Source organism: Geotrypetes seraphini, chromosome 6, assembly GCF_902459505.1.
Source record: "Geotrypetes seraphini chromosome 6, aGeoSer1.1, whole genome shotgun sequence".
Taxonomy (NCBI): Eukaryota; Metazoa; Chordata; class Amphibia; order Gymnophiona; family Dermophiidae; genus Geotrypetes; species Geotrypetes seraphini.
In genome coordinates, this window is record NC_047089.1 from 166,019,420 (window position 1) to 166,046,531 (window position 27,112).

Below are 27,112 nucleotides of genomic sequence, written 5' to 3' on the forward strand. Positions count from 1 at the left end.
ATGATGCCTAAAGTTAGGCACCTGGATTGGTGTCTAGCTGATTTAGGTGCCTAACATGAGTATTTAAAAGGCTTAATCAGCACTGATAATTAAAAAATATTAGCACCTCACAATTGACATAAATTACACTTAATTGGAAGTTAGGCACCTAACTCGGTAGGCACTTACCGCTTTGAAGTAGGTGTGGTTAGGGGCAGATTATGGACACCTAAGAACATAACATAAGAACATAAGAATAGCCTTACTGGGTCAGACCAATGGTCCATCAAGCCCAGTAGCCTGTTCTCATGGTGGCCAATCCAGGTCACTAGTACCTGGCCAAAACCCAAGGTGTACCAATATTTCATGCTACCGATCCAGGGCAAGCAGTGGCTTCCCCTGTGTCTTTCTCAATAGCAAACTATGGACTTTTCCTCCAGGAACTTGTCCAAACCTGATTTAGACTTAGGCGCTGGTAGGCACCTAACTTAGGTGCACTCATTTAGGCCCAGAAAACCCTGGCATAAATATGGTGAAGCTAAGGTCAGGATGCCTATCGACGCCCAAACCCACTTTAAATGCAATTTATCTAGTTAATTAAGCACCTTGGGTATGCTAGAAAGTAAACTGCATACATTAACACATTGTTCTTACAAAAATTTCATAAGTAATCTTATCCTCGCTCCTCAGCGAGGCCACCTCCCTCTCAGCGTTCACTCATAGTGGGTGGCTTTATGTCTCAAATCGTCACTGGATCGATTTATTTTTTATTGCTGAATATAGTGGTCTGTTAGAATGGTGTGTTATTTATGAAGGAGTGATAGCCTAGAAGAAACCATTGGAAACACATGGGTGAAACATGTCGGTATATTTCCCCCATCTGATTTAAGACCATACAGCTAAGTACTTATTGTACAAATAATTAAATAGAACGTTATAAATTATGAAAAGCTGCAATCATATAAGTAAAAACAGCCAAATAATAGAATTAAAAAATAAAAAATAAATCGATCCAGTGACGATTTGAGGTATAAAGTCACCCACTATGAGTGAACGCTGAGTGGGAGGTGGCCTCGCTGAGGATCGAGGATAAGATTACTGATGAAATTTTTGTAAGAACAAGGTGTTAATGTATGCGATTTACTTTCTAGCATACACAAGGTGCTTGATTGAGTATTACCTTATTCTTAAATATTGTATAAAGAATAGTGTCACAGGTTAATTTATCTAGTTAAAACATAAAAATGCTGAATTTTCACCTTTTCATTCTTATAAGTCATAAAAGCAACATATGAATCACAATTAACATGTATTTATATTGAAGTTACACAAAGATGGTCATAGAAGACTTAGAAATGAATAGTTTTTCAAGATTTGTGATTACATTGTAAGTCACTTTCACAAATCAGCCTCCAATAGTCTCCCATCATGTTCTCATTATATTGTCCTTGGTAGTGCTATTTGAAGTCCAGTATATCCTGGTGGAAGTGCTCACCTTGCTCCTCTGAATATACTCCCAGATTTGCCTTGAATGTCTCAAGATGAGCATCAAATAGATAGCTCTAAGTCTAATAGATGCTGGCATTGTCATGTTGAAGTCGGGACATTAGATCACCTTTTATTCTTTTGTCCATTTATTTTATCATTTTGGAAATCAATTTGGCCTCAAATTAATAGGATGTTAGAAAATCCGGTAGCCTTGTCATATGATACTATATTATTTGGAACAACCATGAGAGCAAGAAGCCAAATTTCATCAAGTAATAATAAACTCCTTTTTATTTTAACTGGAATAGCAATACAACAAATAACATATAACTGGAAAAAACATGATATGTTAAATTACATTTTTTGGTGGAATTCTGTATGCCATATATACAAAATGGAACTAACTATTGAAACACAAAAAGGCAATGTGAGTAAATTTCAAAAAATCTGGGGACCGTTAACAGAATACTGTAATGAATGATTAACTTTTCCCAAAATAAGATAATTGAATAGAAGGGATTGGGGTGGGATTTTATTCCTGATTACTACATACTATATCAATATTTGAATGAATTTACAATAAAGATGATTGTATGTATTATTGATTGGAAGGGAGGGAGGGATGAGGGATTATTATATTCAATAAGAATTATATAAATTTAGATTTCTTGCATAATATTATAACTTTATATAATATTAATTTTTTAAAGAAATGTTAAATTTGATGTTAATATATGAGTTAATCAAGTGTATATATTCAAGTTTCTAATGAGTTTATTTGGAACACTTGTTGTAACATAAGAAAATGAATAAAGATTTATAAAACCAAAAAAAGATGAGCATCAAGGCTGTGGAGTTTGAGAGACATCCTACAACCCATTTTACTGTAATTCTTCACCAGATTCTCAACCACCTCCACGTAGTTTTTGGCCTTTGAGATTGCCTAGGAAGCCCTGAACCACTGCAACAAAGCTGTTCTAAGCCACTTTTTCCTTACTAGTTATCTTCTTGGGAAATTCCTTTCATTCCAGGATCTTCATTATCTGTGGTCCAATGAAGACACCAGTTTTGACCTTTACCTCAGACAGATGAGAGAAGATGTCTTGAAGGTACTTGAAGGCTGCTGACTCCTTATCTAGGGCTCTGACATATTGTTTCATTAGGCCTAATTTGATGTGCAGTGATGGCATCAGCAACTTCTGGGAGTCCACCAGTGGTTCCTATTTGACATTGTTTCTCTCTACAGAGAACTCAGTCCGCTGTGGCCAGTCCCACCTTTGGTAGTGTGCCTTTGTGTCCCTTCTGTCCCAAAGATAGCAGGGAAACTTGGTAAAACCTCCTTGTTGACCCATTAGGAATGCCACCATTTTGAAGTCTCAAATGATCTCTCAGCCGTACTGATCATACTTCAAGGCACCTAGTAAGGTATTGATGTTGTTGTAATCCTCTTTGAGGTGTACTGAGTGAGCCAGTTGAAGAGACAAGTACTTGTTCCCGTTATGCAGCAACATGGCTTTGATGCTCCTGGATAAACTGTCAATGAAGAGACACTACTCTTTCAGGTTACAGGCAATTCCAATTGCCTCAAACAGACTGGTACTATTGTGGCAGAAGCAGAGCCCATCTTGATGGATGAGGAAGGTGAAAAAAGACTGATGACGCTTCCTCTGATCTGACTTGCACACTTTCATCCAACAAGTTCTACTGCTTGAGCCTAGATGTCAAAAGTTCAGGATTGGACTTGGTGAGACCAAGATCTCTGATCAAGTTGTTGAGGTGGCCAACTCCAGACTCCGTCCCTTTTACTTTGCTGCGCTGTATGCCTGGAACAAACTGCCTGACTCAGTATGTGAAGCTCCATCTCTGGCAGTATTCAAATCCATGCTCAAAGTCCGCTTCTTTGAAGCTTCTTTCAATTCCTAACTCCATCCCCTCTGCTAGCATCCATCTGTTTTGTGTTCCCTCTATAATTCCCCATCTGATCACTATGTATAGATGCACCTTTTTTGTCCAGTTTGTCATAACTAGATTGTAAGCTCTTTAGAGCAGGAACTGTCTATTTCATGTTTGATGTACAGTGCTGTATATGCCTAGTAGACCTAAAGAAATGATAGTAGTAGTAGTAGTAGTAGTGAAGGTCTTTTTGGTTTGGATAGTATGGGTTTTTCTCATCAGCTGCACCACTGATATTGTAAACTGGATCTACATCTCCTTCACTTGTTGCTCTATTCCAAAGACAGCTGATCTCTCTCTCTCTCTGGGGGAGTGAGTATAGGGAGCTCAGGGCAATGTGGCACCGGGGTGACAGATGAAGGAATGTCCGGATATGTGACTGTAGATGCATGCTTGTCAGTTCAACATTTGAAAGGGTCCAGCATGCAGAAGTAGCAGTTGCTTGAGTGGTCAGTGTGTTCCCACCAAATTCTTTGGGTAGCAAACTTCATTGTTCTTTTCCCCTCTGTACCATCCTGTAGAAGAACAAAATGAAATTGTAGTAATGAAACCAATAAATTTATTTCACCTATGACTAATATGTACGAGATTCTCACAACATATATTAAAAATGTAAAAATTTTAAATGTTTAAAATTAAACAGTCTAAGAAATTTTATAGCAGGAAATTCTGCCATCCTAGTGAGAAACAAAATTGACTTACCTTCCAGAGTTTTTTTTGACAGTGCTCACTTGTGAAGTGAGGTACTCAAGATTTGTCTTGATCCCTAACAGGCATGCCGAAATATGCCTTGTAGGCACTGCATAGCTTAGCAGATGCTTCTATGGAGTACTTTTTCCCTTTTGCCTTGTTAAATTGGCCGTATACACAGCAAAATGCATCTGCCGGATGTTTGCAGCCTCGGGATGCCATCTAAAACAATGCAGATATGTTACCATTTAGGCAGTTGGAACTGAACTGAGCTGGTGGACTTAAAATCTCTATAATTATATCTTATTACTATTTATATAAATGGAAAGTTCTAGAAACTTCTTGAAGTTACTCTTAGGGGCCCTTTTACTAAGGCCTATGTGGCCAAAATTAGCACAAACAATGTAAATTTCAAAATATCAATGTCCTGGCCACATAAACAAAATTTGAGAGAAATAATAACCATTTTCTATTCCTTGTGGCATAGGCAATTAAGAAATAACACTTATTATCCAGGAAAATAATAAAAAAAAATGCTGTTACATAGATGGCCATTTTCAAAAAGGACATCTAAGTCCAACTTAGATGTTTCCCGCAAGATGTCCAATGTTTGGGGTGGAGAAATGTCAATTTTCGAAACCACTGGAAATCCAATTTTTTTTTTTTTTTTTAAATCGTCCACTTGGACATCTTGGCTGCCAAGCCGTCCTACTTTAAGGCACCTAATTTTATTCTCTGTTTTTGACCATAGAAATGTTCAAGTTGAAAATGTCCAAATCTAGACCATTTGGATGTGGGAAGAACTAGCATTGTAATGGACTAGCCACATAGACATGCCAATAGAACAGTGGGGCACCTTAGAGGGCACTGCTGTGAATTTCACATAAAGGGCACATATCACTATAACTCCTTTATAGTTTATGGCAAGCCTTCCAAAACTTCCCCTAAACTTACTATACCTACTTGTCTACCACCCCAATAGCGCGTAAGGCTGCAGGTGGCACCTATATAGCAGTATAGTAGGATTTTGGTGGGTTTTGCCTGGCTTACACTTTCCTCAATAAATGTACTGGTTAGTGTCTTATGGGCCAGGGCCCTCTGCTTTATGGCTCATTAGCCCATCCACCGGTCTACTTAATACACCTCTACTAACCTTTCCCATACCAGATGCTACTGTTCTAGAGACAGGCATGTACTTTTTCTTTCAAAATTTGGGGGGAGTGGGAGGGGTCAGTGATGACTGGGGGGAGTATGGGGGGGGGGGTCCTCCAGTGGTCATCTGGTCATTTTGGGTACCTTTTTGGCACTTAGATGTTTAAAACAGGTCTAGCTCAGAATGTCTATGTTTCATCCAGTAGTACACTTATTAAATCAGATGTCTTACCTCCATGTCAGAGAATCACCAAAAAAGCACACTTTTTTCACAAACGAACCTCAGAGTCCAGAGGATATCACTCACAAAGCCATAAGGCTACAGAAGGAATTAACCTGATCTTATCATTGGTCCACTCTGGGAAAACCGAGACAGAGAGAAAAAACTCCCTTTAAGAGAGAGAAAAGATTTCTGGCTCACAGCCCAGGTTAAATTAAGTGCTTACCAACAACAAAAGCTAAGTTTGAATTTCCTTTTCTTATTGAATGCTGGATATTTATGTTACACCCTGGAATATAAATTTACCTCTTTAGTTGTTAATTTGAGGTGATCTCCTTTGAAAACCTTGTCCAGACTATTTCAACATACTCTATTATTACACAGATGACATCCTCTTGATGTCCTATCATGATCCCAGTGATCCTGATCTTTCCATCTTTTAATTTTGTCTCAGCTCTTTCCATGACTAGTTCATCACACGTCTTATTCTCAACCAGCTAAGACTGTCACTTTGTGGATTACTAGACACCACCACCACCACCTATCACTTGTTCCAACTATCCTGGGCATATTGATTTCTCTGGTCAATTCTTTCAAGAACCTTGGTGTCAGCTTAGGATACCAACTCTCTTTTGAGACCCATGTGGCATCCAACACCAGATTCTGCTTTTTGGCTTTGCGCCAGTTTCACTCTGCTCTTAGCCACTCTAACTCCTCCGTCTCTTGCTGCTTTATGCACTGCTGAATTTCCATCTTGATAATTGTAAAATCATCAATCCAGATCTTTTTCTTTTGCTCTTCTCAGACACCTTCATACTGTCTAGAATGCCTGCATTCGGACTTAGACTTATGTCCTGCAGTTTGCTCATGCCATTCCACTTTGCTCATGCCTCTCCATTGGCTTCCAGTCTCTTATCAAACTCAGCATAAGCTTCTTATTCTTTATGCAGAATGCTGTTCTATATTTCTGCACTGATCACCCCCTATAAGCTCTTCACTTCATGAAGGAAAACTCTCTCTCTATTTCTTTTGTTACAGTTTCTGCATGGTATCCACCAGAAGTAGTGCATTTTTCTTTCTTGCCCCCTCTCTCTGGAGTTCCCTTTCTCTAGTCCTTTGATAAGAGCCATATTATAAGAAGTTCAGATTTGGTTATAAGACCTTCTTCTTCTTGCAGGCCTTCTGTAACTCACTAAGGCCTTAGGTATGAACTCGGTGGCTGTGTTCTCCCTCTCTCTCACCCCTTTTGTCCAGAACTCCTTTCCTATCTTTACTTTATACTTCTTTTCAGTTTGGTTGTTTTTTTTAATTTTGTAGACCACATTGATTGTCATTTGAAAGAGGATATATCAAATTCCGAATAAACAAACATACATTTAGGTGACTTGTTATAGTTTAAAGAGTCTAGAAAGGTTGTCCTTCTCACCAGGATTAGTCAGAGGAATGAAGTTGGTAATTACCTCTGGATGAGTTGCATCTAACTGCTGTTCAATTATGTTCTCTCATCACTTTGGAGAACATACTGGGCTATGCAAAACCGGACTTTAGAACTTCAATAAGAGCTCTCAGCCAATGACTTTCTTTTTTTTTTTAAACTTTATTAAATTTTCAATGCTAATACAAAGTGCATAGAATTATACATACATTAATAATCAGAATCAGCTTCTACAATCAATCAATAACAATATAAAATGGATTCTCCCCCCTCTTCCAGTATATCCAATCAGGAATAAAACAAAAAAGAGATATCCCCTCCCTCCCACCCTTTCCTAGATGCGCATGTAAATCAACAGAAATTAAAGGTAAGAGACAACTAAACTGAAGTAACAAAAGTCTTTAATGGACCCCAAACTAATCTGAATAAATTATTATGTCCCAACATATCTGAGTTCATTTTCTCATATTTATAACACTATAGACTGCAACTCTTAAGAGTTTCCACAGCTGCTAACATCTTGCGATCCAATTTTATGGTAATGACTTAAGCATTGGCTGAAAGTGAAACTGTCTGGCCTACCGAGCCAACTTCAACTCCTCCACCCCCAACCCCGGTGACACTGCTGCAGTCCCCACCACCCACATGAGCCCTCCCAAGCATCAGTAGGCCCTCCCCAGACCTACCTTAACAAGCCCTGGTGTTCTAATGGACTTTGGGGGGGGGGGCAGGAAGGAACTCTACTTTTTAAAAAAAAAAAATTCATTTTCAAAATTACATAAAGTGTAAGTACATATTCAATCAGATAAACAATACAGATATCACTTACATTCTATCATTTGTTTATTACATAACTTCTTATCCCTCCCCCCTCCCACCTCTCCCTACCACTTAACAAATAATCATATAAATACACATCAATACCACAATCCCCACCCTATCCTTTTAAACTGATATATTTAAGGGAAACATTTCCAGTTACTCTGTACAATATCTTGTCAATGGTTTCCACACATCCTGAAATTTCTTAAAATATCCTCTTTGCAATGCAATAAATCTTTCCATTTTATAGATGTGACATAAAGAATTCCACCAAAAGGTGTAATTCAATCTCCTCCAATCCTTCCAATTATATGTAATTTGCTGAATGGCAACACCAGTCATTATAAGCAGTAATTTATTATTATTTGCAGAAATTTGACTTTTTGCTCTCATTTCCATACCAAATATCACAGTATCATAGGATAATGCCACTGGATTATCTAATAAATTATTAATTTGGTCCCAAATTGATTTCCAAAAATTCATAATATATGGGCAATAAAACAATAAATGATCTAAAGTTCCTGCTTCCAAATGACATTGCCAACATCTATTAGACAAAGAACTATCTAATTTTTGTAACCTAACGGGGGTCCATAACGCTCTATGTAACAGAAAGAACCAAGTTTGTCTCATAGATGCTGACACCGTACATTTCATCCTCCAAGACCAAATTCGTGGCCATTGAGATGCAGTAATTTCATGCTTAATCTCAATGCTCCAAATATCTTTTAAACCACTTTTTAATTTCTTTTTATTAAATCCGCCTAACACTGGGCGGCCTGATGACCCAAGAAGTCTGTCTGAAAACACAGAAATTCCAAACTGTGATGTTTATTGAGGTTTTTCCAATCAGGGAACCCCGCCTGAATGGCATGCTTCAGTTGCATCCATCTAAAGTTTTCTGATTTATTAAGACCAAATTCAAGCATGGTACCATTAGAAATAACATCATCCAATATTCGTATTCCTGCTATCATCCAATGCTTCCAGACTAGTCTCTCCCCGCCAATTTGGATCTTGGAGTTAACCCATATAGACTGTTTTGTAGATTTATGAATTGGAATAGATGTTAAATTGCTTACATATCGCAATGTTTTCCATGTATCTACTAGTATGATATTATCTTTACTGTAGCTAGGCATCTTGATACTGAGTACCTGGCATAAACGCAACGGAGACATGAGTTGCCATTCTACCCATAAACAAAGTGATTTTCATTGCAAACCTCCACTGTGCTTCCTTAATCTTCCATTATCTTATGAAAAAGGGATATTTATTCCTTTACTTTCTCCTCTGAATTCCTGGGGGGGAGGGAAGTAGGCATTTCTGCAACAGAGTTTACCTCCTTATATTACCATTCTTTTCCTCAAGCTGTACTGATTGAAGTCAATTTGCTAGTTGCCTTTCCTGGTTCTTAGGGTTATGTTATATGCATTCAAGGGAACTCACTAGTTCCTGTTTCTTCCTCTTCTTCCAGGCAGATTTCCCTAGCCTCAGGAACTGGCTTCTTGTCCTACCTCTGGCTATGGACCATAGAGCTCACCTCAAAAACTCCTTTCACCTATAAAAGGTGTGCTGCCTGAAACTGCATAAAGTCTGTTATATTGGGTTTATCTGCCTGTTTCCTTTCATGAGCACTGCAATTGGAGGGGGGCACCCGGGGCGGTGACACCCAGCATCACCACATCATGCACCCTCACTCTTCCCTACCACACCATGCGCCCACCAGTCTTCCCCACCAAGCCATGCGCCTCCTGCCCCCCACTTACCTTTTCAAATGTTTGCCGGCCTCAGCACCCTTCTGAGGTCACATCCTGGTCTCGCAATCAGGAAGTGACATCAGAAGGAGCCAAGACCAATGCGAGCAACAAGTGGAAGATGCTGCTTACACTGGCAAAATTGTTAAAGAGGTACACAGGGGTGGGGATGGGGTGGAGAGCAGGAGAGGCGTTAGCGCCCTCCACAAGGATGGGGCCTGGGGCAGTCCACCCCTCTTACTACGTTGCTGAATGCATGAGAAAGATTATTCAATTGTATTGATAAAATGATGAATTGCCATGCTGCTGATCCCATGCATCATGAGAATAGCAGCAAGGCAATGTTGGTCTGTGTGTTAAAAAAATGCTTGTAGGCTTCGCAGGTACAGCGGTTAGGTGGATGGCTACAAAGAGAGAAGAGCTGCTGCTTCTGCTATGAGGACAGAAGAGGTTAGTGGTGACTTCTTTACTAGTAAAGAGGGTGTAAGCAGACAGTAGGGATTTGCATTTTTTTTAGTAAGCATTTGATACTTTGTGTTCCTAAAGATTTTAGTTGTACAGGTCCATTATATGCATGTATATCTATAATAATAATCCTCTAAGCGCGCATGCGCACTTAGGAGGATGTGGGGACCTGACATGTGCTGTATCCGTCCGTGGCAGCGGCTTGAGGCGCATGCGCCACAGCACAACCGGCGAATCCCCCCTCCCACCCTCACTCACAGCCAAAACCTTCTCGCCGGCTCACTCACAGCCAAAACCTTCCCGCAACCCCCTTCCCAGCCGCCGCGTTTAAATTCATAGACAAGCGCTACACCGCGCTATCGCTGGCCTCACCGTCTTCTGTCCACTGCGTCCCGCCCTCTCTGACTACTTCCTGTTTCCGCTAGGGTTGGCCGCAGTGGATAGAAGACGCCGAAGACAGTGGTAGCGCGGCGCAGCGCTTTTCTGTGAATTTAAACACGACGGCTGGGAAGGAGGCTGTGGGAAATGCTGCTGCTGCACAGGAAAGGCCAGTAAATGCTGCTGCTGCACAGGGAAGTGTGCGTGTGGGGGGGGGGAATGCTGCTTCTGCACAGGGAAGGGTGGGTGGGAAATGCTGCTGCTGCATAGGGAAGTGTGTGTGTGTGTGTGGGGGGGGAAATGCTGCTGCTGCACAGGGAAGTGTGTGGTGGGGGGAAATGCTGCTGCTGCACAGGGAAGTGTGTGGTGGGAAAATGCTGCTTCTGCACAGGGAAGGGTGGGAAATGCTGCTGCTGCACAGGGAAGTGTGTGTGTGTGTGTGAGAAATGCTGCTGCTGCACAGGGAAGTGTGTGTTTGTGTGTGGGGGGGGGAAATGCTGCTGCTGCACAGGGAAGTGTGTGTGTGTGGGGGGGAAATGCTGCTGCTGCACAGGGAAGGCCTGGAAATGCTGCTGCTGCACAGGGAAGGCCTGGAAATGCTGCTTCTGCACAGGGAAGGCCTGGAAATGCTGCTGCTTCACAGGGAAGGGTGGGAAATGCTGCTTCTGCACAGGGAAGTGTGTGTGTGTGGTGGGGGAAATGCTGCTTCTGCACAGGAAAGGGTGTGAGGGAAATGCTGCTGCTGCTGCATAGGGAAGTGGAGAGGGAAAGGGGGCCTGGGAGCAATCTTGGTTTGCTTTGGGGGAGGGGAGACAGAAGGGGGCCATGGAGAGACAGAAAGACATGCAGGCAGGCAGCGCATTAGAACGAAAGACAGACACACAGAAAGACAGCGGGCAGGGAGAGAGACAGAAAGAAAGAAGGACAGACAGCGGGAGGGAGAAAGAAAGAAAGGAAGAGAGAGACAGGGGCAGAGAGAAATACAGAAAGAAAGAAGGACAGACAGCGGGAGGGAGAAAGGAAGAGAGAGACAGGGGCAGGGAGAGACACAGAAAGAAAGAAAGACAGACAGACAGACATATATTCTAGCACTCGTTAATGTAACGGGCTTAAAAACTAGTATATGAATAAACTGCATACTATGAATTTGCACAAATTAAAAGTTCTAGTATACATGAAATGAGTGCATTAAAAAAATCAGGAAAAATTCTCTAAATACAAACATCATTTTTTTCTGTCTGCATCTTCAGGTGGCACTGGCTGCCTGTGCTAGGGAAGACATGCAGACATCCCCTTACTCTGCACTGCTACCACCCAACCCATCACCTTTTCTTCTACTAAGTCACCCCTCTTTATTTTTTTTTGTATGCCACATGAAGATTGAACTATATTCATGTTAATCCTGTAACTTAGAACAAGATCAGTTGAAGCTTTTGATATATAGTGCATACATAGCCCCCCTTAGAATTAACCTGGGTTGCCCTTTGATCTCAAGTACTATACAGTAGTTTTTCCCACAGTCATGCTTACTTTATTTTGTTTGGCTTTATGTTCTTGGTTTTTTTTTGTTTGTTTCTATCAAGTCTTCAAAAGATATTTACTCATGTGAAAGAAAACAAGTGGCTCCTAACTACCATAAATACTCAAATATAAACTGAGATTTTTGGGTTTAAAAAAATGGTCCAAAAATGGGGATCTCGGTTTATATTTGGGTCAGTTTTGACCCACCCCCATCCTGAACTTGTTTGAAGGCCTCTGCCAGGCCTGCAATGAGACCTGGTGGTCCAGCAGTGGCCAGGACAGGAGGGATTCCTCCCACCTCCTATCTCAGCCAATTATAATTATTTTTATCTCCCTCCTGCCTCCCCCACGTATCTTAAGTATCCCTGGTGATCCAGTGGTGAATTGCGGCAGGAGTGACCTTCCTTTGCTGCTGCCCGTGCAGAGCCGCTAGCTGATTGGCTGCCATGAGTTCTCACAGTCCCGTGAGAACTCGTGGCAGCCAATTAGCTAGCAGTTCTGCATGAGCTATAGCGAAGTAAAGTTGCTTCTGCTGTGATTCACCGCTGGACCACCAGGGATACTTAAGGTATGTGGGGGAGGCAGGAGGGAGATAAAAAGAATAGGCTGGAACAGGAGGCGGAAGGTATCCCTCCTGTCCCGGACACTGATGGACCTTCAGGTCTCACGGTAGCTCCGGTGGATGCCTGCAAAGCATCAGGAGGGAGGGGGAAAGGGTACAGAACCTGGCAGGGAGGAAAGGGGGCTGGGTGCAGAGAATAGCAGGGCAGGGGAGTGAGGGGGATGGATGCAGAGCCTGCAGAGCAGTGAGGCAGGACAGAGCAAGGCACTGCACTTGAACATTAACCCCCCCCCCCCCGGGTTTATATTTGAGTTAACCTTTTTTCCTACTTTTTTTGGGGGAAAAGTTATCTCATTTTATATTTGGGTTGGTTTATATTCCAGTATATATGTTATATAACTGCTGCACATATAGAAAAATGAATGAATTAGCAGATGTTTAAAATGCCAGCAACAACCTTAGATAATGTGTGCTAGACCAGTAAGTTTCTTGTATCGCCATATATCCATTGTACAAGTAAACATAAGTCTATATCTATATCTACATATTATAGATATAAATTGACTGTCAAAGACAAGAAATTAATTATATGATACAATAAGATGCTTAAAATCTGATCTCACAGACATCTAATATAATAAAATGGTAGGACGCGCATGCGCACTAAAAAGAACGTGTTCCCTGATCCGTCGGGTTTTTTTTAGTGCGCATGCGCAGGTTTACGTCACCAAACTCAGCAACTTGGACAACAATCGCGCTTATGCTCAAGCCGCCGCCACAAATCCTCTCTCGAACCGCACCAGGATCGAGAGAGGAGCTGCGGCGGGGGCTTGAGCATAAGCGCCATTGTTGTCCCCCTACCTAGCTGCGAGGCTGCGGCGGCCTTCCTCACGGTTTCACGGTGCTTGGTCCGCCAAACAATTCCTGCCGTTGACCAAATTTGCCCCACCGTTCCTTCCCTTCCTCCATCAGGTACAGTTCAGCTCCGCCTATGTTAAAAGCAGCTGCTTTGAAATTGGAGCCCTGCCGCCACCGTAACACGTTCCCTCTGCCGCGGTCCCATATGTCAGAGAAGGGGCGGGACCAAGGCAGAGGGGAAAGTGCTACGGCAGTGGCAGGGCTCCGATTTCGACGCGGCTGCTTTTAACATTGGTGGAGCTGCACAGCACCTGATGGAGGGAGGGAAGGAAAGGTGGTTGTGCGCTGTTGAGCCTCTCTGCACGGGCCCAAACCAAAAAAGGAGCCAGGACTCTTCCCAACCCGGCGCCGCCAGACCCGACAAAACGGCCCTACACTCACAGACCCGCGAGCAGGGTTGCCATGGAAACCTAACCGGAATTACATGCAGTCGCGCAAGGGTCAGTGAGAGGGGATCAGGAGCTAAAGAGAGATTGAAAAAAACAAACAAACAACAGTGCACAAGTAGAGAGAGACACACAGACAGTCACAGAAGGACAGGGGGCTAAAGACACAGATTGAAAAAATAACAAAACACAGAGGACAAGGAGAGAGAGTGACACAGACACTCACAGAAGGACAGGGGGCTAAAGAGACAGATTGAAAAAAATAACAAAACACAGAGGACAAGGAGAGAGAGACACAGGAAAAAAATGACAAACAGACATACAGCAGCCAAGGAGACAGACATACTTACATACAGCGTCCAAGTAGACAGACAGAGAGACAGCAAAAAAATACAAACAGCCAAGGAGACAAACAGAAAAAAATAAAAATTACAATGCCCAAGGATAAATTCAGGGAAAAAAACCTTCCAGACATACAGTGGCCAAGGAGTTAGACTGAAAAAAAGGCATACAGACATACAGCAGCCAATGAGACAGACAGACTGACAGCGACCAAGTAGACAATCAGCAAAAAAACACAAACAAACACACAAAGCAAAAAATTAGAAACATACAGCGGCCAAGGAGACAGGCATGCAACAAATAGGAAAAATAAAAAAAACTTTTAATAAATCAACCATACATGAAGAAGGAATTAAAAAAAAAAAAAAAAGGGAAAAGACACCTACAGGGAAACACAGGATCAAGAGCATACAGAGAAAACAGAAGTTTGCAGGAATCAGGAACATATAGAGAAAGGAGAGCAGAGACCCCTGCAAGAAGAGAAAAATAGCAAAGAAACTGGGGATGAGAAAGAGAGCAGAGATGCTTGCAGGGAGAAAAAGCTAAGCAGTAATGTTACAGCTTGAGAGTGCAGACTGAGGAAGAAAGCAGAGACAGCGCTACACAGGGAAATGGAGGGAGGAAAGAGACAGAAAGAAAAATACAGACATGTAACGGGCTTAACGACTAGTATATTATATTGATTTGAGACCATCTCTGGGAAAAGGTGCCTAAACTAGCAGATCCAAAATGATGAGAATAGCTGATTTTTCATGCCATCTATCCATATATTAAATGCAAAATGGCAAAACATACAAAATGAAAGAGCACAGAGATATTTTGCTTGTGTTTCTATTTTTTTGTCTTTTTCTTTTAGTATATCAGATTTCCAGCAGGTGGCACCAGTGAGTTGGTCAGTGTATTATTTATTTATTTTTTATTTATTCAATTTTCTAGACCGTTTTCTCAGGGGAGCTCAGAACGGTTTTACATGAATTTATTCAGATACTCAAGCATTTTTTTCCTGTCTGTCCCGGTGGGCTCACAATCTATCTAATGTACCTGGGGCAATGTGGAGATTAAGTGACTTACCCAGGGTCACAAGGAGCAGTGAGGGTTTGAACCCACAACCTCAGAGTGCTGAGGCTGTAGCTGTAAACCTGCACCACACTCTCTAAGCACATACTTTCTCTTAGCTATGGATTCCTAGAATAAAGAGACTCCTGTACAGACCTCAGACCCTAAAATTCAAATCATCATCTCCCCCACCCATCCATCTAAAACAAGTTTCAGGTCTCTCACCCACTTATTAATTAAGTTTACTGATAATTTGCTGTACCAACTAATCTGACGTGCAGGTCAAGGTGGTGTATAAACTAAAATAGCAAATAGAAAAGAATGCCAAGAAGCGATAGGATAGAACCAATCAGACAACAGTAAAAACAGTCATAGTGGATATTGTATCTAACTGCCAAAAGTATGCATGGCATGAGCTGATTGGGCATCGCTCCTGGCAAACCCCATTGCACCCCATCAGGTAGCCATTGGAGGGGGGAGGGGAATACATAGGGGGGTGGGAACTCACTGCTCCTGGGTCACAGAAATAATGCTGCTGTGAGGTGGCTGGGATACTGCAGGTTGCTGAATCCTGCTGGGCATCAAGGTGCGTAAAGGGCAAACCTTTACCGCACCATGTTGAATCCCCCCACCCCCAGCCCCTATGAGCCAGATTCTATATATGATGCTGGAAAAACCAAACACGTTTAGCGCTATCTGGAGTACTGTGTGCAATTCTGGAGGCCACATTACAGTAAAGATGTGCGCAGAATTGAATCGGTTCAACGGACGGCCACCAGGATGATCTCGGGGCTCAAGGGTCTCTCGTACGAAGAGAGACTGAACAAATTGCAGCTCTATACTCTTGAGGAACGTAGGAAGAGGGGAGACATGATCGAAACATTTAAGTACCTCACGGGACGTGTCGAAGTGGAAGATGATATTTTCTTTCTCAAGGGACCCTCGGCCACAAGAGGGCACCCGCTCAAACTCAGGGGCGGAAAATTTCATGGCGACACCAGAAAGTATTTCTTCACAGAGAGAGTGGTTGATCATTGGAACAAGCTTCCAGTGCAGGTGATCGAGGCAGACAGCGTGCCAGACTTTAAGAATAAATGGGATACCCATGTGGGATCCCTACGAGGGTCAAGATAAGGAAATTGGGTCATTAGGGCATAGACAGGGGGTGGGTAAGCAGAGTGGGCAGACTTGATGGGCTGTAGCCCTTTTCTGCCGTCATCTTCTATATTCTATGGTTACGTAGAATACTCATAGCAGTTGGCTCTGCATGTAAAATTTAGGTGCGACCATTTATGCCAACTAAAACCTGGTATAAATGCCAGCACTTAAATTCAGCACTGATCAGGCATATTCTGTAACAGTGCGTGTACATTTTAGGAAAGACCATGCTCCTTCCATGGCCACACCCCCTTTTCAGCTCCACGCATAACAATTTACAAGCACCATTTTACAGAATACATTTAAAAAGCTGTGCACATAAATTTTACTTAGTGTCAACTAGTGCCGTTAATTGCTTATTAGTGGACAGTTATTAGGGCCAACTGGCTCATTAATCAAGTTGTACCCATAATTTGACCACATGATCAGTGTCATACTGAGGGTAGGGGGTGCCTGGGGCGGTAGCATCCCTTGTCCTCTTCTCCACTCCCCACCACCACTGCATGCACACCTTCCCATCCCCCCCCTCCCCCGGTACCTCTTTATCTTTGCCAGTGTGAGCAGCATCTCCAACATGCTGCCCGCGCCGACTTTAGCCCTCTCTCTGATGTCACTTCCTGGTTCCGCAACCAGGAATTGACTTCAGAGGGAGAACCACAGCCGACGCAATGCTGCTCATGCTGGTGAAGTTAGAGATATGGTGGGGAAGGAGAGGCTTGCACACCGCGGGGAAAGGAGGAGAGGTGCTGGCGATTCCACCAAGACAGCATCCAGGGCTGTCCTTTCCCCTTACTACATCACTGCACATGGCCAAATTTGCACATACAACTGTAGTCGCCACAGAGTCGCCAATGGCATGGTTCTTCCAAAATCTATTTGTAGAAAGTAGATAGTGCATGAATTAGCATGTGTTAACATGGACAATACCACAAAATGCTTTCATGCATTTTGTGGGAGTCTGTTTTATCCATGCAAAGTGCGCATTAAGGCTTAACGTCTTTTGTTAAAATGTCTCCTCATTTTAGTACTTCATTGTTCAGAGAATAAGCAACCTGCTCTTTAAGCTATTTCACTTTGATTTAAATAATATAAATCACAAGGATATGCTGAGTTGTAAAGCTATTTCAACATACTTACATGCTTTATTTTTGAAAAAAATGAGAATGTGCTGGAACCAAATCGGTTTGCCAGGTGTTTAACAATGTGCTTGCTAGCTTCAGTCTTCCCAGAACCACTTTCTCCTCTAGAAAATGAAATGGGAAAAAGCCACAGTTCATTTATACGAGGGTACAGTTACAAAGTGGGCACAAACAGTTATACACCAACAATGCATATAAATGGGTACTTGTGAATGTATATGTGGAAAAGCCAAAAAATCAGGCTAAGCACTACTTTGTAAGTTTTCACATATCTTACATAGAGTATATTTGGCAGGTGGGTGCACACATGGATAGAGCCTGGGCAAAACGTGGGAGGGACTCACACTTAAGCATATACCCCTGGAATCTACATAGTTTGCCCAAATTTGGGTGCACAGATTTGGGTGCGGATCCGAGATGTGCACAAAAATGAATTAGTGAGACAGTAACAATCATAGTGTTAACTAGCACTGATCTGGAGTAATGTGTGGATCGGCCCTGTGCCCTATTCTATAACATGCATAATGTATACTCTCTGTCATCTATCGCATCTCATCAAATGAATGGTGTAAATCCATGCAATGTTGCATTATTGGTGCCTCCATCTTGTTACATGTTAAACAAGATCTGTGTTCGATTATTCTTGTCTTGAAGTCCGATATACAATAGGTTACATGGCAACACACAGCATAAATTACTCCACTGGTCTCACAGGAGGTCAAGAATTTTAATGTATACTCTCTGTCATCTATCGGATTTATAAATGAAATACAGTCCAGGGAAATAGAACATATCGAGCAATGCCCACATTTGAAGTGTCCCACCATCCTGCCCTGAGTATTCTGCATATCATCATATACCAAAGCACCTTTGCTTGTTGGACAGATAAGATCTTGCATATTTTTATTTCTAGAGTAAACTGTAGTCATCTGCACATCCCTAAAACAAGGATGGATAGACAAACAGTTCCAAAGAGACAGATAATAACTATCAGAAAATCTGAGGCATTTTTTTGCTCTTGGAATACCACCAAATTGGAACGTGAAGTGTTACAATTTCTGCAGTTAAATAATGATATCATTATCAGGCGTGCGGATAAAGGAGGGGCAGTGGTGATATTGGATCGCCATTTGCCACCAATATGTGCCTCAGATTTTGCGTCAAGTAGCGGATAGGTCTGTTTATTCCCCTTTGGAGGAAGATCCTATGGACTACTTGAAGAAAGAAATAGCTGAAATAGTAGCCCTGGGAAATAGTAGCCCTGGGAAATAAACAAGGATTTGTGCCACAGAATGAGCATCAGTTTTTATGTCCACAATATATCTTTCTTTTATATCTTACCTAAGATTCCTAAAAGTCTTGTATCTCCACCAGGACGGCTAATAGTATCATTATGTGGCTCCCTGCTGGAAAGGGTTACCGTATTTTCGCGGATATAACGCGCGCGTTATACGTGATTTTACGTACCGCGCATACCCCTCGCGCGTTATATGCCTGAGCGCGGTATACAAAAGTTTTTAAACATAGTTCCCACCCCGCCCGACGCCCGATTCACCCCCCCAGCAGGACCGCTCGCACCCCCACCCCGAACGACCGCTCGCACGCGCTCCCACCCGCACCCGCATCCACGATCGGAGCAAGAGGGAGCCCAAGCCCTCTTGCCCGGCCGACTCCCCGACGTCCGATACATCCCCCCCCCGGCAGGACCACTCGCACCCTCACCCCGAAGGACCGCCGACTCCCCAACAATATCGGGCCAGGAGGGAGCCCAAACCCTCCTGGCCACGGCGACCCCCTAACCCCACCCCGCACTACATTACGGGCAGGAGGGATCCCAGGCCCTCCTGCCCTCGACGCAAACCCCCCTCCCCCCCAGCCGACCCGCGACCCCCCTGGCCGACCCCCACGACCCCCCCACCCCCCTTCCCCGTACCTTTGGAAGTTGGCCGGACAGACGGGAGCCAAACCCGCCTGTCCGGCAGGCAGCCAACGAAGGAATGAGGCCGGATTGGCCCATCCGTCCTAAAGCTCCGCCTACTGGTGGGGCCTAAGGCGCGTGGGCCAATCAGAATAGGCCCTGGAGCCTTAGGTCCCACCTGGGGGCGCGGCCTGAGGCACATGGGCCAAACCCGACCATGTGTCTCAGGCCGCGCCCCCAGGTGGGACCTAAGGCTCCAGGGCCTATTCTGATTGGCCCACGCGCCTTAGGCCCCACCAGTAGGCGGAGCTTTAGGACGGATGGGCCAATCCGGCCTCATTCCTTCGTTGGCTGCCTGCCGGATAGGCGGGTTTGGCTCCCGTCTGTCCGGCCAACTTCCAAAGGTACGGGAAAGGGGGGTGGGGGGTCGGCCAGGGGGGTCGCGGGTCGGCTGGGGGGGGAGGGGGGTTTGCGTCGAGGGCAGGAGGGCCTGGGATCCCTCCTGCCCGTAATGTAGTGCGGGGGGGGGGTAGGGGGTCGCCGTGGCCAGGAGGGTTTGGGCTCCCTTCTGGCCCAACTACACAAAGGTACGGGGAAGGCGGGTGGGGGTGTCGTGGGGGTCGGCCAGGGGGGTCGCGGGTCGGCTGGGGGACGGGCGGAGGTTCTTGGGGGGGGGCGGTCGTTGGGGGGAGGGGGTTTGCGTCGAGGGCAGGAGGGCCTGGGATCCCTCCTGCCCGTAATGTAGTGCGGGGTGGGGTTAGGGGGTCGCCGTGGCCAGGAGGGTTTGGGCTCCCTCCTGGCCCGATATTGTTGGGGAGTCGGCGGTCCTTCGGGGTGAGGGTGCGAGTGGTCCTGCCGGGGGGGGGGGATGTATCGGACGTCGGGGGGGGCATCAGGCTTTCAGGATGGGGACAGACCTTCAAGGGGGGACAGGACTTCAAGGGAGGACAGTGCACGGAAGTCAGGGGGGGTGAACGGAGAGTCGGGACAGGCACGGAAAGTCAGGGCGGGCGAAAGGAGAGTCGGGCAGCATGCGCGTTATATGCCTGAGCGCGGTATAGAAAAGTTTTTGTACATATCATCGTGATTTCTGCGCGCTATACCCCTGTGCGCGTTTTACAATGGTGCGCGTTATATCCGCGAAAATACGGTAATCAATATGTAGATATTTTTGTTCAAGATACAACACATTTTTTGCGTCTATTGACCCAATATCATCCTACTGGTAATACGATCTTAGTGACATTGGATGTGCAATCACTGTATACAAACATTCTGCAAGATTCAGCTCTAGCTATTTTGGAAGAATGTTTGAACCATCGGATACGTCCACATCAAGTACCCTCAGATTTTCTGATAAAATTATTATCTGTCTCTTTGAAGAAAAATTATTTTATGTTTCAAGGGATATTTTATCAGCAGTTATCTGAAACAGCTCCATCTCTAGCCAACCTTTTTATGGCAGATTTTGAAGAACATTTTGTATATAATTCCAAATGGTTCTCTAGAGTAACTTTATGGTGCAAATATATTGATATTCACTTTTATATGGAGAGATATATTAATTACTACACTGTGATACTCTGTTTAAACAAATACCTTCTATAATCACAGCTCAACTTGCAATAATATTGTATTTAATTAAATATTGTGAAAACCTCAGACCCAAAACCCGTGACTGGTGATAACACCAAACTGGGGTTCATTGGGGGACCATCATCGTTTTTCACTGTCCCCTTACCATCCAACTAGATATTGACAAGGACATATTATGGAAGAGTAACAGTGGTTGTTTTTAGCACACCATAAGCACGAGATAATTTATTCACCACTGAGGATCATTATTGGGATCATACCATCCGATTTACAGATAAGTTTTTTCAATCTGGATTTTTATGCAATATCTAGTTGGATGGTAAGGGGACAGTGAAAAACGATGATGGTTCCCCAATGAACCCCAGTTTGGTGTTATCACCAGTCACGGGTTTTGGGTCTGAGGTTTTCACAATATTTAATTAAATACAATATTATTGCAAGTTGAGCTGTGATTATAGAAGGCAAATATATTGATGACATTTTTCTGTTGTGGGAAGATTTGGGGCTCCTTTTTAAAAGGTGTGTTAGGGCCTTAACGTGTGGAATAGCGCACGCTAAAATGCCGTGCACACTAGCCGCTACCGCCTCCTCTTGAGCAGGCGGTAGTTTTTCGGGTAGCGCTCGCTATAGTGCGCGCTAATCTGGTGCGTGTGCTAATAACGCTAGAGCACCTTTGTAAAAGGAGCCCTTGATGTCTAATCTACAATCTTTTGTTACATTTTTGAACAATTGTCTACCTACAATACACTTTGAAATGTCATCTGATGTTCAACAGATTTCTTTTTTAGATGTTCTAATTACAGTTAATGGCGAAGACTTTTCTACTTCAATCTTTTGGAAAGATACAGATAAAAATACTTTTTTAGAATTTTCTAGTTCCCATCCACAACATCAGAAAGAAAGCCTGCCTAATTCCCAGTTCCTTCGATATCGTCGACTTTGTTCTACAAAAAAAGAAATTAAAGTTCAAGCAAGAATTTTAGGAGATAAGCTTCTAAATCGGGGCTACCCGGAGGCGTGTATTAAGAAATCATATACATGAGCATTACATAACTGGATTGATTTATTGATTCAATATACTGAGCCTGAACTAGAAACTGATAAGTTAGTCTGTGTATTAAGACATTCTCAAGGTAACTTGGTTTCATATTATATTATTTACTTGGTTCTTATGTTATTACTATATGCAAAATAATGTAATTATTGAATGATAGTTCTGTTATCTATATAGATATTAATGTTATGACTGAATGCAATAATATACTGTTCTTTTATTTATATAACACTGTTCTTGTTTAAAAATCAATAAAGAATTAATATTTGGAAATTTGGAAAAATTTTGAAAAAGCATTGGTCTATCCATCCTTGTTTTAGGGATGTGCAGATGACTACAGTTTACTCTAGAAATAAAAATCTGCAAGAACTTATCTGTCCAACAAGCAAAGGTGCTTTGATATATGATGATATGCAGAATACAAAGGACGGGATGGTGGGACACTTCAAATGTGGGCATTGCTCGATATGTTCTATTTTCCTGGACTGTATTTCATTTATAAATCCGACAGATGACAGAATGTATACATTAAAATTCTTGATCTTCTGTGAGACCAGTGGAGTAATTTATGTTGTGTGTTGCCCATGTAACCTCTTGTATATCGGACAGACTTCAAGATCCTTCAAGACAAGAATAATCGAACATAGATCTTGTTTAACATGTAACAGGATGGAGGCACCAATGGTGCAACATTGCCTTGATTTATACCATTCATTTGATAAGATGCGATGCTGGATTATAGAACGACTCTTTCCATCAAGTAAAGGAGGGGATTTTAAAATTGTTTTTAAGGCAGCGCGAACAAAAATGGATTTTTAAACTGCAAACTTGTATTCCGAATGGTTTAAATGCCCGAGTTGAATGGTGCGCCTTTTTAAAAAGAAAACAATTGTGTATATAATTTGAGAAGTGATCTTTGATTGGTTTGTCTATCCTTAACCCTTTCTGATTGGTTAGAGTTGACACTAGCACTTCCTCTTTTAAAGCTAAGCCAGATGCCGAGTCGCTATTTTCTCAAAGAATATCTTTGAAGCGGTAGCTCGTTTTTCAATGTAAATGAAATAGGATTGATGCTTTTGCTATGAGCAATGTTTCTACTGGTTTGGTATGAAGCTAACTTTTAATATTTTTGTCTCTTAGAAATTCCCCTGATGCAGCATGATTGCGAAACAGGGCCTGTCAGGAACTCTAAGATCATCCCCTGTGCATTGCTAAATTGAATTAAATAGCACCGGGTGATTACTTCCAACTGCGGTGATCTTTCCTATACCAGAGGGCATAAAGATATTAACAAGATAAGTGCTGGTTTCCTACTTTATCTAAGCGAATTTGAAATAACTATTTTTATGAAACAATATTTATTGAACTTTAAACAGAGTTTTTCTTAGACCAAGGATGTGTTTTTCTATGACAATTATGCATTTGTCATGGTAGTTTCCCGAGTTTGTTCTCAGGAAACACTGAGGTCTTTTCTCCGTAATAATTCTGAAACCTGCTTTACTAGGTCTCTGGTATTTGGATTCATTTTATAAATATCTTTTGGTGATTATATAATAATTTACGATATTCTGTTTGTATACATTTATTCTTTTTGTCATATGTTTTACCATGCTTTGTTAATTATTATTTTCCCATCTTTGTCAATGTTCTGCCATGCCATGTTTGCCAGCAATTTGTATAAACATACTTAGTTATGTATGTAAAACATGTAACCCGTTCAGAGTTCTTGGAGAACGGGATATAAAACCAAACAAATAATCCCCCTCAAAATATTTTCCTTTGCTTCAAACACACTTATGCCATCATTCTTGCCACTTTCTAAATCAGTTCTGGAAGTCCTCTTTCGTGAGTGTCTTTAGTTGTGCTGTCGTGGCTTCTTTGATGTCCTGAATTGATTAAAAACATTTACCTTTCATGGTCATTTTGACTTTGGAGAAGAATCAGAAGTCACACAGTGCCAGATCCGGCGAATAAGGTGGATGAAGACACACCATAATGTTTTTATTTGACAGAAATTGCCATACCAGAAGCGATGTTTGCCCATTTCTCAGGTCGCAGTCACTGCCTCATGTTCAAATCCTCAGAAATTTTCCTAATAGTCAATCGTCTGTTTGATTGAATCATTTCACTTACTCTTTCAACATTCTCTCCTCGTCTTCAGTGGATTGACAACTATTACAAAATAACTTGAACCACTTGTAAACCATATTCATGGTCTCTGCAGCACCATCATATACTAATTTTAACATCTTGTATGTTTCTTTAGCACTTTTTTGCAGTTTGAAACAAAATTTCATATTATTTGTGATCCATGATTTACAGAACATGGCACACTTTTAAAGCACACCTTCTCTCAACCATAGCTTACAACCAACTGACTGTACCAAATAAGTTGAGACTTATTGAAGATCCCTGCCTATCCATTGAATGGCACTCGGCAGCAGCATTCACCATATTTTTTGATCACACCTTGTATATATACACGAGGGTAAATCAAAAAGTAAAGGGAAAATACATTTTATGGCCTTAATAGAAGTAACTGTGAGAAATTGAACATATCACTTTTCTATAGAGTCTCTATGCAAGATGACACATTTGTTATATTGTTCAACTAGCTTCTGCATTCCTGCAGAGAAGAAGTTTATTGGCTACTCCCAAAGCCAAGTGAGTACCGCTTACCTTACTTCATCATGTTTTGACTTTTGCTCTCCGGGTCGCAGTGATGCACCCATGTCTCGTCGCCGGTGATAATTCTCTCCAGAATACTCAGATCTTCTTCATACCATCTCAGGAACTGGGTCACAATCTCCATATGCTGTTGCTTGTGCAGATCAGTAAGCTGTTTGGGAACCCATCACATGCAGACTTTCCTGTATCCCAAGTCATCATGCATTATGGAAAATGCAGATCCATAGCTGATATCCTAATTTGCAGCCAATTGAGACTACATTATCCGTCGGTCTTCTCTAATCAAGGCATCCACCCTGTCAATGTGCTCTTGTGTATTTGATGTTGATGGACGACCAGAACAACCTTTCTTGGTTACACCTGTTCTTCTCGCTTTAAGCCATGTTACCCACTCATAAACCTTTTGTTGAATCATGGTGCTATGTTCATACTGAGTCAATATCTAATGGAGAATTTCCATAGATTTCACTCTCTCTGCTACATGTTGTTCGATTGTGCAGTCTTGCAATGGAGCGTCCATGTTTCTGAACTCTTGACTGCCACATGACTAAAGGCCGAGCTCTGCACTGTGTGTGGACAAACTATTCAACAGGCAATGTACGAGTACATAAGTTGCATTTCACTAGCTCTGTTCCAGTTATCATTTAATTTAACAATTGCCTTTAATTTTTGATTTGATATATGTTTTATTGTTATTTAGCAGTACAGTTTAAGCCACTGAAGCAACCCATGAAGGGCAAAACCCAGTCGTGTCAAGCAGTATTTTAAGCTACCATAGTAAAGACTTGTAAGAGTTTAATTCCCATTGATTGTGTCTGCCTCCACAATTTCCTTCCTTCCCAACCTGGATGTCTCCATTCCGATTTGAAAGTCCTCTCTGAAATGCTACCCTTAATGTGTGCACACTAGTATATAGATGCTCTGGCTAATTATTACCATTCCCTTCATTGCAGAACTCAGTTTATTTTTATATATATGTTTATATATGTTTATATATATATATATATATATATATATATATATATATATATATGTTTCTGAATGTCACAGTCATGGCTATTAGAATCTGATGAATGTAAAAAGAAGAAAACAATAATCTGGCTTCTGAGTTCCCTAGAGAAAGATTTTTCTAGCATTATAGTTCATAAACCAATCAGTAGAAAAACTTCCTTACCTGAGGATAAAGCACTGGGGCCTTCGCTCTCGAAAAAGCAGATGGTGTGCTCGCTCTGCGCAAGCAAAAACATGTGGAGGGAGAGAGGTACAGAGCTTTCCAGAGGTGCTGAGGTAAAGCTGGCTGACCTAAAACAGAATGAACATTATTTGAAATGGCAGAGCAATGCCATGCCGATCCACATCCTTAAATAATGTTTCAACAAGAATACACTTCAAGGGTAATTTTATAAATCATTTTTGATGCTTTATGCATGTAAAAGTCCTTTTATACAATTAAGTCATGCTAAAAGTATGTATGGCATAAGCTGATGCATAATTATGTAGTAGACATGCTCAGGGCAGGATTAATTCATCGAGGGCCCCTAGGCACACAAGTACACTGGGCCCCCTGCCTCCCCCCACACCCCACTATGCGCCCAGGCGGAAACACGAAGCTGCGTCAGAGGGAAGCTTTGGGCAAGCAGCACCGCTTGCACAATTACAATTCCCGTTGCCTTTCTTACCTGCGTTGCTTGCTTGTCTTACTTTCCGTCGATGGGGTGGGGCCCGTGTTGCCGATTGGGGTGGGGGGGCCCGCGTTGCAGATCAATGCTGGAGGGACCCATCGCCGTTTGGAAAAAACAATGTTGATGCCTTCCTTCATTGGGCCCCCCTGACCATTTCGGGCCCTAGGCACGTGCCTACTTGGCCTATTGGTTAATCCTGCCCTGGACATGCTCAATAGTGAAGTTTGGGTGGGCAAGGGTGGAGTCATGATTTACACAAATAGTTTATAAAATGCATGCAATTATGTGCACGTTATATGGTAACATTTACACTAACAAAAGGCAAGGGAGACGTCTTTTCAATTATCTATTGATGAATTAACTGTCCTTAGTAAAGGGTTAACATTTGTACTAACTATACATGTGGATTTTTTTCAATCAGTGCCACTGGAAATAGTCAGTTAGCGCCAAACTGAAAACCAGCTCTTTTGGAGGCTTCCCAGGAGTGAAGCTGGCACAAATAGGACCACATAAAAGTCAGTCCTATCTTTATGTGGTAACCCATAGTCAGTTAAGTACTGAATATTGAATTTAACCGGCTCTGCATTAGCCATCTCCTAAACTCAGAAATTCAGCTCCAGGGCCTGGACATTTTCCAAGTTGAACCCTGGGCACTGGTCAGCAAAACACTGTTAACTCCAGTTATTAGTTCCACTGCATAAATTGGGACTGAAATAAAATAGCAGAAGTTAGTGGCATAGAATTATGGTT

General features: G+C 42.4%; 1 protein-coding gene across 4 annotated transcripts in view; it reads right to left on the minus strand.

Moving 5' to 3' along the window:
- MYO16 (myosin XVI) overlaps nucleotides 1-27,112 on the minus strand; it is a 709,054-nt gene that overhangs the window by 440,396 nt on the left and 241,546 nt on the right. For all 4 annotated transcript variants that reach the window (XM_033949922.1, XM_033949923.1, XM_033949921.1 and 1 more), the window contains exons 13-14: nucleotides 25,855-25,982; nucleotides 17,423-17,528 (exon numbers count right to left, since the gene is read on the minus strand). In XM_033949922.1, the coding sequence (XP_033805813.1) occupies nucleotides 17,423-17,528; nucleotides 25,855-25,982 (234 nt within the window). The remainder of the gene's footprint in view (nucleotides 1-17,422; nucleotides 17,529-25,854; nucleotides 25,983-27,112) is intronic.